This window comes from Vidua chalybeata, chromosome 18, assembly GCF_026979565.1.
Source record: "Vidua chalybeata isolate OUT-0048 chromosome 18, bVidCha1 merged haplotype, whole genome shotgun sequence".
In the NCBI taxonomy this organism is placed as follows: domain Eukaryota; kingdom Metazoa; phylum Chordata; class Aves; order Passeriformes; family Viduidae; genus Vidua; species Vidua chalybeata.
This window is the reverse complement of record NC_071547.1, coordinates 12,125,563-12,141,096: the sequence shown is the minus strand read 5'-3', so window position 1 is coordinate 12,141,096 and position 15,534 is coordinate 12,125,563. Positions and strand designations below refer to the sequence as shown.

Sequence of the window (15,534 nt, the reverse complement as noted above, 5' to 3'; positions counted from 1 at the left end):
TTTAGCAGGACCATAAGTCCTTTCTTTCTGTAGTCTACCCATTCTTGTTTATTATCATTGTGCTGAGGTCTGAATTAGTATTGAGTTTTACAGAGTTTTCTATTTAAAAATTTAAAATAATACACTCACTGCTTCTCAAGGAATAACCACAGAGGAAGCTCTGATATTAAAGTGCCAGTGTGTGTTCCAGCAATTGAAACCTGATTTAGATTTTAGATTCACTCTCTTTATCAGTCCCTGTATCAAAACAGAGAGCACTCATGATAGTGGATGTTCCCATTCAGAGGGCCCTCTCCTGTTGAGGGACTGAAATATTTAATCCACCCATTTTAAGTATTGTCCATTTGCTACAAAAAACATAAATCAACAGAAATCATACGAAGTAAACATTAACCTCAGCCTCAGAGTAGGATGGTTACTGAAGCTGAAGGTGCAGAAGAGGCATGGGAGAAAACACTTCCTTGGTCTGACAGCGTTCTGTCTGCCTGGGATCAGCCACACTTCTGATGCAGATGGACAAGCTCCTTCCAGAAGTGGTGAGTACTGCAGCTGGCAGCACCAGCTGTTAGCATTAACTTTCAGAAGAACTGAGAGGTTGCCTGTTGCAATTGCCATTCCTGAAGATAATGCATTACATATTTAGCAAACTTTTTTCAAAATAATAGGGTAGGCAGGGGATAATCCTTTAAAATTAGAGCTAGCATTTAAAATTTAAAAACCAAAAGACACAGAGTTAATGTTCTGGTCTAAATCATCATGGAAATTTGAAGAAAGTTCCAGCTGGTTACAAAAAAAAATTAGAAATCAAATCAATGTACTTCTTAGATGGTGAGGTGTTTTTGTACCATTTCTACCTGCTTGCTTCCATGTCCAAGTGTGGTGCTCTCAGGCCGCTCTCCTAGCTGGTAGCCTGATGATGTTATGAAATGGTACATTTGAAAAGAAAGGTTTTGTGAATGGTTTAGTTAATGTGAAGACAAGCAGCAAAACTGAAAATCCAGAACCTTTAGCTGGTTGATTTTTTTTTTTTTTGCATTTATGCTTTCCATGTTCTTCTGAGATGGTTTAAGCATCATCAAACAAGCCAATATCCTAGAAATGCAGGGGCTATGATATCACAGCTTCTTCTGTGATGAGCTTGTACTGTTCCTTGCATGTTCAGTACCATTGGTTGTTTGTAATGTTCCTTGTGTTGGGAGCTGGTGGATCCCTCACAAATCCCTTTCAAACCTCTTCAAATCTTCCTCCATGATAAGAAAAGCAGATAGAGCATCTTCAGGAGCCATTGATGGTGGGGTCAAAATGTAAAGGATGCTTCCCAAATCCAATGGCATTTTTTTTTCCATTGACTTTTCATTCCCAGCTCTTTCCCCCCACTCCTCTTTGCAGAAAAAAAGGATAAGAGCTCACCTATAGCTGCCTCTGAGCAGGCTGCTCAGGTAACAAACACATCAGTGTCTCCACTCAACAGATGGGCTTGCTACCAAGCCCTGTCTGACAGTGCAGCTTGCAGCTCCTCTAGCAGTGTTATCCAGGGGAATTTATAATGCCTGTGTCTCCTGTGGGAGATAAGGACAGCATGAGGCCAAATGGATTACAAATGTAACACTTCTCTTCTTCCATGCTGTTCTTTCCCGGACTGCACAGGCTCCCCAGTGAAATGCAATTGCAGGTGGCAGTACCTCTGAACTGTGCTGAGCAGACATTAAAGCCATAGAGTTGCTAACTCATTAGGCAGTTGGAAAAATACCCCTTGGGATCAGTGTTCACCATTGGCACTGTACCAGATCAATGGTGTGTTCTTCTGCAGCAACTTCCACTTTCATGTCTCAGATCCTTCCCTCTGATTTCACTCTCTTTGCTGGTCCTTTTGCAGGAGCTGCTCTCAGCAGAGGCACATCTGGAACACTGCAGAGGGACTGTTCATGGATGTCACACAGCACCAAGGCTGGTTTAAAAACAGCTGCCTTGGATCCCTCTGTCCCTTCTTGTGGAGTGGCTGGCTCTGATATAGCTCCAGTGTCTCCTGCAAGAAGCCAGGTTGCTTTGCTGGGCTCCTCCTCTGCTTCATGGCTTTAATGAACTTTTCCATCTCCAGCATTCGTCCTCCCAAACCACACCAATCCAAAGTGCCAGACCTGTTCTCCCAAGTGCTCACTATTGCTGCATCTCTTGCAGTTACAGATAGACCAGAGGGCAGATGATTAACCTGCCAATATTAATGTTTCTGAATTGTTTTAATCCTATCCCAAGGCCTTTCTCTCATACATCTGTAAGAGACATCTCAAATTATTTTGACTACTCACCCTACCTATCTTGCCTTCAGGAAAGAAGAAAATTTTAACTATTTTATTTCTATTGCCGTTTCACACCTAAAGACTGCAGTGTATCATGTCACAGTAACCAAACAACCTGAATTTCATGAAGTTAAACTTTGCCTTCATTGTCATCGTGTTCAAAATGCTGTAAAAGGAGGAGCAAAAAAAAAAAAAATTTTCTTTCTCTGATTTATTTCCAGGAAAACCTCATCTCTTTCTTCTTCCTTATCTTTACTGAGATCCTCATCAGCTCAACATCATCTTCCTCTTCATTCCAGAGACAAAGGAAAACTTTTTTATGAAAATAATGATGAATTTGGCATGTTAGATTTTAGGAGACCTCATTCCTTTACAGGAAATACAAGAAATACTTCTCTTGAGGAAATACCACCTACACAAACTGGTCAGCAGAAAGACCATAGGTCATAAAAGACCTTGATGCTTGCAGATTGCAAGACAAAGGCAAATTATTGTTTTCTGTTATGGAAAAAGATACCAATATTTTTTCACAGATACAAGAGGAATCTTCACAAGTGAGAGTCACTCTCATATCACCCAGAAAATGTGAGAGCAGTCAACAATCAACAAGTCATTGTAACATAAAATATGTGCTATGTTAAACTCTTAGATTTCACTTAGAACGTGTTTTGTGCCTAAAGATCTTCTTTAGTTCCAGTCCCCAAGATTTTGTTATTCAGAATTTAATTTTGAGTTTTGGATTATAACAAACCCAAATGAAATCTAAAAGAAACCATTGAGTTTGTCTTGGTGTGAAATTAAACTGCAGATGGCTTCAGTCATGCACAATGAGCAGTCTAGTGTGGCTCAAGCTGGCTCAGAACCAAGCCTGATTTTCAGCTCTTTACACAAAACTGTTTGACACACCTCATGGAGGTGGGGTTCATGTGTTCGTCCATTTCACAGCAAGCATTTCTTACAGTTCTACATAAAAAAATAATTACAAGATCTTCTTAACTCAATAATAGTTCTTTAAACATGAAATCACGCACAACTGCCAGTGTAGCAGCTTTTTTAAGAATATACGTGACATTTTCAACAGAAATGGTCAGTTTTGTTGACTTCACAAAAATCCAAGAAGTAAGCTCCTAGAATTAAATTCTCCTAAAATTACTAATAAGGTGAAATAGTACCATGGCTCAGAATCACCAGAAATCCCTCAAAATGTAAGAGAAATTTCACTGTGAGCTGATGGGATTTGCTGCTATTTGAAGTCCTCAGTAATTATTTTCAAGGGGTGAATCCTCTTGAAAGTGACACAGCCTCCCTACACCTCACTACAATTTGAGAAAAAAATCCATAATGAAAAGGAAACACGGACATTTTGAAACAATAGCCAAGAGATATGCAAGTAGTTACAATGTCAGCGTTCAAGAGAAAATACAAAAAATGCCAAGTCATTCTAAACACTACTGCCAGCCAGGATAAAGAGCATTTGCTATGCAGTTATACAGACAATAGTGGGAATTACACAAGTAACCAAGGTTTTAATATTAACATGCTTTTTTTTCTCATTTATTGAGACTCACAGGATTTGCAGCGAACCCCTCTGTAAATAATTACATTCTGTGTTTTATAAACTGAAAGTACAAGTCCTGAGGGTGAGCTTGAGCATTTACTGAGGGCCTCAGTATAACCCCATTGCCCCATTTGCCCCCACCAGGACAGTCCCCTGGCATGAGGAGAATGAGCAAAGACTTTGAAGGCAACAAAAGCACAAGGGCATCAACCACACAGGAAAGCCCCAGGCAAAGCAACCTCTTTTCCCAGTGCTGGCTCCAGTGGCAGCTATGTAGAGCTACAGTTGGAGCCTCTGGGAATCAAAGGTGATTTTACACTGCCTGCAACACTGATTTTGGAGCCATTCTGTGTCAAAGCTGAAACCTGAGGAAGGACGATCCCAATTCATTAGGGGATATTTACCTTTTCTGACAACTTTCATGAGTCTTAGCCTCTTACTGCTTTTTCACCACACCTGGTCAACAAACATCCTCATAAACACCAGACAACAAATACCCCTCCTCAGCATAGTCTGGCTGATTCATAAGGCCAGAACAGCAAAAGTAACATCTGAAATTTGCCTATTTTTCTTCTAATTATGATACTTACTTTATCAAAGAATCTGAAACAGAACACCACATACTTTTCTTATTAATAAATAACAGTAGCTAAACCTTGTACCAGCCTTTTTTTGCTTTCTGCAGACTAGGGCAGATATACACACTAGTCTATATCATAGAAGTAAAGCATTTTACGGTTCCTGGAAAATTATTTGGATTGTTTTGCCTGAACTCTTCTCATTTCCCTTCCCAAAGCCCTCACTGGTCCCCAGATGCAAATTTTCTCTGCTTTGAAACTTTCCCCCTGGAGACTGGACTAGATGTAATTATTTCCTGAAATATTTAATCTGGCAGTGTTAACTTTGGCCAGTCGAAGTAAATATAAGTGAGTGAAGATGAAAGAGTAAAAATTTAACTCTGCTCCCTGAAGCCAAATGCCCAGTGCTGTAGCAGCAGGCAGGAGACCGAGAGACACAAGCCTGTGATGACAAAGACACATCACGCGCTGGACAGCCAGCCCTCAGGCAGAGATGACTGGTTTCCTATCAAACCTGGTAAGTACTTGGTGGGGTATTTACATCTGGGACATTTCTGTGTGCTACTGGGGCTTCAAAGAAAAGAAAATTGGTGTCTTGGTAAGAACAAGGCTCCTATTTACTACAAGCATCTTGGAAGTGGTTCTGCCCACTATTTTGAGGTATTACAGCACTTCATATGCTCTGCCATCCATCTTTACCATATTTTTATCAATATATTAATGTGTCTTATATGTTTTCCTGGGCTGAAAAATACTTGCTTATCTAGAAACATAATTTGCTTTGCTTGCCTGGTAAAAAAAAAAAAAAAAGTGATTTTTAAAATACATCTAATGATTTAGTGCAAGACATGGCAGCAGAGGTTTTGAGAGGCAGGGAACAGGACTGGATGCTAGAAGCCATGGTGCCTTGACAAGGATGTTTGTGGAAGCTGCACTTCCTTGAGTTGGATGTAGGGAAATCACAGGAGGATTGTACATCTCACACCAGGGCAAACAGAGGGAACATTGCTACCTCAAAATCCCCTGAACAAATGAGATATTTCTGGAGAATGGAAGACATTGTGAGAACAGCCTCATGTGGGTACAACCTTAAGAAGATTTTGTTCTACTTCTGCAGGTTCAGTACCAGGGGCTCTTTCAAATGATTGCTGTCCTGGGGATTGGTGGCACATTCCAAATCGGCTTTCAAATTTCTACCATCACCTACATGTCTCAGGTAGGCAAAGATGCACCTGGCACACTGGTTAATGAGAGCACTGGGTCTCCACTGCTGCCTGAGGCTGCTCCTCTGGCACTCAGAAAGGGTTTAATCACAGTATTCTCCTCTCATTTCCCATTTGCTATGCTATGCTATGAAGAGCAGAGCACGTCAAAGTGTTGCAAACAGAAGAAAAGAGAGATCTGCAAGTTGTTAATAGAACTGTTCCTCAGAAGACACAAACTAATTGTGATGGCATCTGTCTCCCCTAAAATCTTATAGCACATGTGCCTTCTTCAGTGGTTTCAGTTGATATTTTTATGGTTATCCATCCTCACAGAAAAATAGAACACGTGAGCCATGCTCTAGGAAAAGTATGCTTCTCTCCACTGACCACATTAAGGGCACTGAAGTCTAGAGGGAAGACATCATTATTTTGTAGACATCACCTTAGTGGAAAAGCATTATTTTCTGGCTTCAGAGCACTAAGTTCTGAGTGAAAAAGTATTTAGGAATTGCACTGAACAAACTCTGTGTAATGTGGTGTTCTTGGCAGGTATGTGAGAGAATACCCGTAACTCATTTGCAGAACTTTGTAGTACTATTTACACTATTCTTTAGTACACTTGTACACTATTCTTTAGTATTCTTCAGTCCATGCCTCACTTCCTCAGATTTCAAGGATAAAAAAGCCAAAGATTGAACTTTTACTGGCAGAATGAGCATAGCACACCCTATTATACTATGTCTGTCAGCTAATACACACTTTTAAAGCCTATGTGAAATAATAACTTCAGCTGAAGCAACAAAATTATTTCGTAAATATAATAAAATAGGTGCACTGCTGTCACAGGTATTGTTAATGACTTTTTTCTCTGTCTCAGCACGTTAAGGCTTTCATTAATGAAACTTGGCTGGAGCGCTATGGCTATCCCATCCAACAAGATAACCTCCTGTTCCTGTGGTCTATCACTGTGTCCATCTTCGGAGTAGGAGGTCTCTTGGGTTCTTCAGGAAGCAGATACCTCACTATCAAATTTGGCAAGTATGTATGTTTAAAGACAGTTTGTCAATTGAATCTTAGCTTAAGGAAATGATAGTTGAGGTTTTAAATGAGACAGACTTTTCGACTTAGTGATGGCTGTAGCACAGCCAACTTAGCTGTGGTGTCAGCTGGTTTTCCTGCTTCCTGCCCGTGTCCGTGACTGTGCTGCCAGCCTGTCACAGCAGCCACAGCTCCTCAGGCTGGGTTAATCTCAGCAGTGGGGAAAGGCAGCACCTGGCTGAAGTCAGAATGGGCTCTGGAAAGTGCTACTCAAAACACAGAAGCATTGAGATCCTTGTTGGTGCTGCAATAATGTGTTTCACAGTGGATGTTCAAGTGCAGAAAAGCTTTCAGAGTTTTCTCTGTTACACACCCCAGAAGTGCTCCCAAACTCCCAGGTGCAGCCACGTGCCAAGGCACACCATGAGCCCAAAGTACCCAGTGCTTATTTTGTCCTGGACCACATATGTGTAATTTCAAAAAACTATCAAGACAACTTCAGCCAAGACTTCCTGCATGGCATTAAGTGCCATTTCCCTTCTGCGCCACAAAAAATCTTTTCATTTTCTTGCACTTACAGAAAGAAATGTCTCTTGTGCAACAACGTGCTGATGATAGTGGCAGCATCTATCATGGGCTGCAGTAAAATATCCCAGTCCTTTGAGATGATTCTAATTGGACGCTTCATGTGTGGAGTAAGTGCAGGTGAGTGACTTCTCCCACAGGTCAGCTGAATCTCACAAAATTTAACATTTTTTTTCAAAGTAAATAATAAGCCTCCACTAAGAAAACAAAATGTTGAAGTCAGTGATCTTTTGTAAGAAGATTTTCTATAATGCTCTGCAATAAAGAGTATAATTACTACCAATTTCACTGATACCAAATGAAATTCAGTTTAGCCAAGTGTATGAATATTCAGAGATGTTTTGACACCTCATGAAATAAGGGATTTTCTGAAGGAAAAATATGTATAATATTTTCTTAAATTTAGCTAGCAGTACTGAAAATAATACAGTTTAAAGCTAGTGTTTTCATAAGGAGGAGTATTCCAAGTAGTAAGTCCTTGGGGTTAGTACAAAGATCTGGGCTTAATAAAGCAAAATCACTCCTGGCAAGTAGACTACAGGCAGTCAAAACATCCTGTGCTGCTATCAGTATGTTTTTGCATTTTTCCCTACACAGAACTTGCCTTTCTATTGTTTGCATATTCACAGGGATGCCTCTTTTCACTTGTTGAAGAGTTAACTTAGAAGTTATTGCCTATTTTTCAAATAACCAGATTTTGTACATTGCTTCTCTGACAAAGAGATGTTTTAAAGGGCTATGGTTGTAATTTGAGAACAGCTTACCAACAGGGGCCTTGCTCTGTTCTAGAATCTATATCATGCACCATTCAAAAACCAGATTTTTGTTAAAGAGACTGCAATCAAAAGAGATTGCTTTGCTATCACATACAGCCAAGAGAAGAACATGTTGCATTTGAAACAGATAAAAGGGGCTGTGACCACCATATCAGGAAAAAGCTTCTGTTCCCAAAGTCTGAGTTAATAAATGTAACTGGAAACATCAACTCTGCCTGAAATCATAAAAATTATTGCTGGATTGCAGAAAAGAAATACTCATGTCTCCACCTAAATCATATACAAATCAACATTAACTGTAGCACTATTTGTGATAATTTGCCATGAGTCTACCATACAGCTCTTCAAATGCCTTGTGTCAGAAAAGTTTGAGATTATGTGGGTTAACTAGAAGCGTATTAAATACTGCTAAAAAGTGTTTAATTATTCAGCACTTGCATACCCTGTGTTCTTTAAAACATTCTAAGGCTCACAGGAGATCTTATGATGAGGCTACACCTACACTTTAAAGGGAAAACTGTACATTTATAAGATCAGGAAACAGCACTCTGCAAAGAGGACCAATACTTTTGTAGAAAGAGTTAAAAAATCTAGTACTGAAAGTGTCAGATGTGAGTCGAGGTATGCGCCAGAGACAGCTGTATTCTGTAATAATTATTTACATACAGTTTTATTTCCAATGGTTATGTCTTCTTTTTTCTCTCCCATAATTCCCTCTTCACCTCGAGGTCTTTGTGTTCCTCTACATCACCAATATGTTGGAGAAATTTCCCCTAGGAAGCTCCGTGGATTTGCAAACTCTACTTCCTCTTTCTTTTGGACGTTGGGAAAAGCCGTAGGGCAAATTTCAGGACAAAGGTATAATGCAATTGATTACCCACACAATTCATTTCTGGATCCCTTCCACCTTTTGCTTCTCCTTCTGCTTTTCCATCCCTTCCTTTCTCTCCTCAAAGCCGATGCAATGAACTCTAACCCAGCTTTTCTCTCCCTGCCAGGGAGCTGCTGGGTAGCCAGTCGCTGTGGCCCATGCTGATGGCCTCCTGTGGACTCCCAGCACTGGTCCAGCTGGTCACACTTCCCTTCTTCCCAGAGTCCCCACCCTATCTCCTCATGCAGAAAGGAGACCAGGAAGGCTGTAAAAAAGGTAACTCAGGGCTTCAGGTTCCTGTTCCCCACTTAGAATCATTTTGTGATGCTTACTTTCCCCATATGGAAAGAAATAAATAGGACAAAGTTTCTCCCTGCTCATTTCCCACATGGCTCTGGAATACCTACTAAGTCCATTATTGTTGTAGTCCCCACATAGAACACAAAACTACTTCCCTCTACAGCTCTGTATTACAAAACCTTTTGCATCTGTCTGACACCACCTGCACTGTCAGTCTGATGATTAATGCTAAATAATAAATGAAAAATAGCTGTTTGCACTGCAGGGCTCCACTGGGCACCCCTTAGCTCTGGTTATTGTCTGTGCATCGTGCTCACACCCTGAGAGAAGGAGGAAGGCAGAACAGTGGCCCCATGGGCAGGGAGGGAGCCCTCATGCTCCCCGCTAGGCCCCTCTGTCACAGCAGGTCCCACTGAGCAGGAGGGGATCAGGGCTCTGAACACCCTGTAAGACATCTCTGCCTCTCAGCACAGCCCCAGCCCACGCACACTGGGCTGTCAGACGCTTGCATCACCTGCTCAGAAAACTTCTTAGGGAATAAACAGAGACGAATTAACATGGCAGGTCTCGCTCTCCTTCTTCACAGCCATAAGGCAGCTTTGGGGTGAAGGCCAACACCAAGCAGAGATTGATGACATCATGAAAGAGAAAGCAACAATGAAAAACACCAAGATCTTGAGTGTCCTGGAACTAGTGAAAGAACCAGCTTTCCGTTGGCAGCTGTACATGATAGTTACTCTGACCGCCACAATTCAGCTATGTGGCATCAATGCAGTTGAGTGTATTTCCCCCTTAAAGTTCCAAGATATCACAGCTCACAGGAGCTCCCTCCATTTTTTTCAGGCTTCTCAGCCCAAACCTTGCTGTCTGCCAGCCCTTCTACAGGACAGCAGCAGGCACAGAGCTTGGCTGGGCTCTCTGTGTGACATCCCTCTGGCCAGCTCTTGGTCCTTGCTGGAGTGGCCTGCCTCTGTAGTTAGGCTCACTGAACAGCCACCTTTGGGAGCCATTGCAGAGCTCCAGAGCTCACTCTTAGGAATGAGCCCACTCTCTACTGGCAAAATCTGTAGTTTTATGTGATTACTCACTGCAACTGCTGCTATTTGTCCCCTGGCTCTTAGCTCTGAGATGGCTCTGAGATGTTGGGATAGCAGTCTGCTCACTCTGCCCTTAGAGCTAACAACAAGCATGTTCCCTGTTCTGCAGCTTCTGCAGCTCTGCTTTTCCTCACAGCAGTGCCTTTCTGGGATCCTTCTGAGTCACAGCTTTGCAGTTGCCTGCATGACCCTCCTACCTCTAACATCACGATGCAGCAGCATCTGTAAAGGAAACACACAACTGAATCTAACACAACTTAAACTGCAATATTTATCATCTTTATCACTTCAGTATATCTCCAAACACTAGCAGAGATACTTGAAAAGATGTTTGGTTTGACCCCTCATGACTCCATAACCCACGCTCTTCTTTCTCGGGAATATTCTACAATGATGTTTTTGGATGAGCTCTGAAAACAAGATATACCTGGCTGTTTCTGAAAGCACCTAAATCAGGAGTCTGCAAACCTAATTGCAGTAGTAGTGGAGGTCCAATTATCCCAGCCATTTATCTTTTATCAAATAAATTAATGAATTAATTATAGAATGTTTTATAGTATTTTTGTCTGCTGATAAAGTGAATACTACCAAAAAGAGTACAGAATTCCAGCTCACTCCAAAGCTGAGCTGCATGCTCCCTGATTAGCAGCTCATATCTAGGGCAGTATCATGCAAGTTTGGATAAGAAATCAATTATTTTCTTCTCTTACTGTTTGATGGGTTTGTTTTTTTTTTTTTCCAGATTTATTTTTATACTTTTGAAGTCCTCCAGGCAGCTGGCTTTGATGAAAAAATGGCCTCCTACATGACCCTCTCTATTGGACTCTCTGAACTCGTAGCTGCTGTAGTCTGTGTAAGTCACATTTCCAGGGAGTGGGGCACACTTTGCTCTCCAGCACTGACACTGATGTGATTTCTGTCCTTCAGAGCTCCATCATTGAGAGGCTGGGCAGGAAAGTGCTCCTAAGAGGAGGCTACTGGATCATGGGTTCACTGCTAGCTGCTATCACTGTGACTCTGTCCCTGCAGGTAAGGAAATTCTGCTCACAGCAGATTGCTCTGTCTATTCTATTTCTGATCTAAAGCTCACTGGCAGGACCACACTACTGAGAAAGTGAGGCTTAAATCAAGCTTGTCTATATGCAGGATTAAACTCTCTCTTAGCCAGTAGTCTCTTGTACTCCTGCCCTCCTTTCAACATGATCCCATGACCTTAGCAAGGAACACATAAAACACTGTGGGAGACTGGTTCCTGACTTCATCAGACTGCAAACACCAAACACCAGCCAGCACAGACCACAAGGCAGTCCTAGGAAAATGGCCCCTTCTACTCACGCTGTTTTTAACATGTAACAACAAAACCCCAGACCTTTGGCATCAGTTAATTTGAAACTGAACTTTGCTGCAGATAACTGTGGGGAAGCACTCTCTGTTTGCAGACTGGAGAGCAGCTCACCTCTCAAACAGTGATACCTCTGTGTCATTGCTGTAGCTTTTCCAGAAGCAAATCACCTGTGGTACCAGGTACCAGTACTGTGTTACCAGTACTCATCCAGAGCTACTCTGTAGATACACTGCAAAACTGATCTAGAAGCAAGGTGGCAGCAGACTTCTGGTTTTGCTTCATTCATGAAAGCTCTCAAACATAGCAGAGAGAAATCTTTTTTCCCTAAAGCATCGAGTCTCATTTCTCTTTGATTAAAATCTAGAAAAATTGCTTTTCAGTACCAGTTTTTAAATCTATAACTTAACAAAAGTTAAGAAAAATGTGATTTGTCCTTCTCATGTCCCTAAGGATCAGAGCAAGTACTATGAGGTCAAAAAGAAAGGACGGGGTGCAAAAGAACACTTCAGACTTCATTTAAGAGAAGCCTCGGTAGATTTGCACTGGCAGACCTGTCTGCTCACCTAACAAAGATCTCAGCTGCTCCATCCACAGAGTGGATCCACAGCTCTCTTTTCCCACACACTGGATATTTCTTTCTTGAGGTGACAGTGTTGGAAAAGCAGGAGCATTCCTCACCTAGGGCTGGTAACAGTTTTCAACCAGAAGTTTGTTATGGCTTTTTTTCCCCAGGACTGGTACTTCTGGATGCCGTACTGCAGCCTTGCTCTCATTATCCTGTTTACAGTTGTCTTTGCTGTTGGGCCAGGTAAGTTCTCAATCAAATGAAATAAAGGAATTGAGTCATGTGAGCTTATTAATAGGGTTAGGAAAATACTACCTTATATTGCAGAAGATTTAGCATAAGTAAATTATTTAATGAAATCTTGCTGTCATTTAAACATTGTGGGTCCAATTATTCATTGGACATAAAATTCAATACCATCAGGTTTGAGTTTTGCTAAAAAGAGGAAAGGAGTACACTGGAAAAATACAGCAAAAGCAAAAATAGAGCAAAAGCAGATGGGTAAAAGGTTTTTTTTAAAATGCTAGGAAATGCTAAGATGCTAAGATTTTTTTTTTTTTTAATGCTAGGGAAAAAAAGAGAAAAAGAAAAGCAAGAGTTCTTTTAAATTCAGTGTTGTATAATGTTACATCTTATCCCACATAGACAGCAGTGCAGAAGATCTACTTTGGAATAATTTTTTTCCTAGCATTTATTACCTGCTACTCATTAAATTTTATTTTCTAAAGGCTATTTTTTTAAAAATATTTGCCTTCCCATAAGGCAGGGTTGAATTATTTTCCTAACTCAAAACACTTGAAATCCTGTGACTTCAAAACATAACTGAAATGCCCAAGAAGTAAATCTGGGAAGATGACTCATTGGTAATCTAGCAGAATCACACTGAAAATTCATTTTATCAGTAGTAATTGTCATTCCATCCTGACACATCTTCTTTCATGAGCAGATAACAGGCTTTCTCAAGTGTCAACTACTTAATTCTTGGATGTCCCCAAAAATTTATTTATCACTAGACATCATAAACTGATGTCTAGCAGTATATTAAATTAATTTGAGTATTTTACCACTTTCATAAACTGATGTCTAGCAGTCTATTAGGTGCCACAAACGTTTTCTTTTGTAACAAAGAGCAGCATGCTCAATGCCACTGCACAATTCATGGCAGTCCATTATAGTAACATCGATTAGCTGACTGTGTAACAGTAGCACTCACTCCAAATGTGGAAGCCAAGCACATCAAATAAGAAACAATTCTTGTTCTTCTTTCCTTCCAGGTGGTGCCACGGTTTCCACCAGGGTTGAAATTTTCAAGCTGTCCTGCAGACCCCCTGCCTTTGTGATCAGCGCCCTTCTGAACTGGCTGGGAGTGTTTGTGATCGGCACCACCTTCCCGTTCATCGTGGTGAGCGCCTCTGCTCAGCAGAGGTGGCAGTGCTGGGTCACCCGGAGTGCTCTGGCACCTGCTCTCCCACCCCCACTTTTGCAACCGAAGGGCCCTGATTTGCCTAAGATATTCATTCAGACTAAAATATTTGTCAAAGGTCAACATGGAAAGAATTCCTTATCAAATTCAAAATACTTTGGGTGATGCCTTGGTGTGGCTACCTAGAACAGAGGCTAGACAGAGCTAAAAGAATAAAGCAGGCATTTATTAAAGGCCTTCAAAGGACACACCTTGGGCAGTGCAAAAGGCTCACAGAGGCTACACCCAAGATGGATGATGGTTACAAGCTTCTCAGATGGATTTAATTTTGGTCTATTTGCATATCAGAGGTTAATTGTCCAATTATAGCTTCAGGTAATGAAGTCACATTCCCCTGGTTTCCTCCACCCCAATTCCCTTTTATTTATATTTTTTGGGCCTGAGGCTGTGTTGATGACCCTGGTTCTCAGGCCTGGAGGAATTGTTCAGTCTGCCCAAAATGTGAAGAGAGCTGACTAACACTCTGTACCGAGTTCAGAGTTGTACACTAATGCAGTGCAGGATCTGAAAAATGTAAAAGCTAAAACTTAAGGCATCACGGGACCCAAATACAAAAACATGCCAAGAAAGTGACTAAAGCAAAGATGTGCTCATCTTTCTCCCTTTCCCACTTTGTTCTTCCCTGCAGGAAAGACTCAAGCACTTCTGCTTCCTCATCTTTATGGTGGTACTTTTCACTTCAGGGATGATTATCCACCTGTTCCTTCCAGAAACAAAAGGGAAATCAATCATGGAAATCACAGAAGAATTCAATAAGCTAAATTTTAAAAACAAGCATATTCCAGCAACTCCAAATCATGTCACAGAGGATTACACCTTCTGCACCAGGCTTTGACTGACCATAAGGGGGAATCAGGTTTTTGTAAAAAAGTAGGGGAAAAAAAAGACATTTGCCATTTTCTGACTAACAAGTTGCTCCAAATGCACTGTCAGCTTTCCTATCTGTCACTTACAAGGTTCCCATTTTGCCAAACCAGCTTCTTTCTCAAGCACTCCACTCTGGGCAGCTGTGAAAAGTGATAAGGGCTGATATTAACAGGATAGACTTGTGTGACTTATGAGCATTTTGGTTTAATGTGCTGATGTGTAAATCTCTTAACAGAACAACTAATACACACTGAAACGACACATGTAGAATTTATAAACACTCTGCTGAGCACAGAGAAAGGAAAGACCTGTGATCCTCTCTCTCTATGATTTCTGAGTATGTTTTTACAGCGCTGAAATGGGAACAGTGAAGTTCTTGGCTTGCTATCTCTGGCTAGTGTTCAATCCATAACAGATTAAAGAAAAAATTCAGTGGAATAGGAGATAAATTCTTTGTTTCTCTAGATTCAACTGAATAACCAAACCTTGCCAGGTTCCCATGCACAGTACCATGTTGTCCTTGTATAGTGTCTGGTTTGACAGACTTCAACCATTTCAGATTGCCTTTCAGCAGCAATAGAGCTAAAAGGACTGATGGAGAGAGTCCAGTCACCATCAACCCCAAGCACCCACTGTCATTTTAGATACTCTGTGCCCTCCTGCCCATCACTGCTGTCATCTCAAGTCTGCAGCTCTTCCTCCAGGAGCAGAACTCCCACAGATATCTCAAGAGCTGTGAATCCCACAGCAACTGAACTGCTGTTTTCTTCCTGTGACTTTTGGCTACCTGGAACCTGTTTACTCCAGAAGAACTGCCTCAGACTGGAATGGATTGAATCAGAAACTTTTTTTTTTAATATCCAGGCCCATGGGACTTTTCTTTTCTTTAGAAGGTATCTAACATTCTGCCTGTTTCCCTCTATTAATGAGAGGCTCACATGGTTGTAGAAGGAAAGAAATACTATGAGG

At 41.2% G+C, this 15,534-nt stretch overlaps 1 protein-coding gene across 1 annotated transcript; it reads left to right on the top strand.

Moving 5' to 3' along the window:
• Positions 1-4,926: 4,926 nt before the first annotated feature.
• On the top strand, positions 4,927-14,533 carry LOC128797057 (solute carrier family 2, facilitated glucose transporter member 11-like). The gene is made up of 12 exons (XM_053959282.1): positions 4,927-4,950; positions 5,551-5,649; positions 6,516-6,676; positions 7,257-7,381; positions 8,766-8,895; positions 9,036-9,184; positions 9,795-9,982; positions 11,048-11,158; positions 11,233-11,334; positions 12,383-12,458; positions 13,490-13,617; positions 14,327-14,533. Exons 1-12 carry the CDS (start codon positions 4,927-4,929, stop codon positions 14,531-14,533), a joined length of 1,500 nt encoding a protein of 499 aa, XP_053815257.1.
• The last annotated feature ends 1,001 nt before the right edge of the window (positions 14,534-15,534 follow it).

What these genes read in the sequence shown, in the direction of transcription:
- LOC128797057 (XM_053959282.1), top strand. Translation starts at nt 4,927, where the DNA reads ATGACTGGTTTCCTATCAAACCTG. An exon ending in AGCTATGTGGCATCAATGCA is followed by an intron (nt 9,983 to 11,047) that starts GTTGAGTGTATT and finishes TTTTTTTTCCAG; the next exon opens with ATTTATTTTTATACTTTTGA. An exon ending in CCACCTTCCCGTTCATCGTG is followed by an intron (nt 13,618 to 14,326) that starts GTGAGCGCCTCT and finishes TCTTCCCTGCAG; the next exon opens with GAAAGACTCAAGCACTTCTG.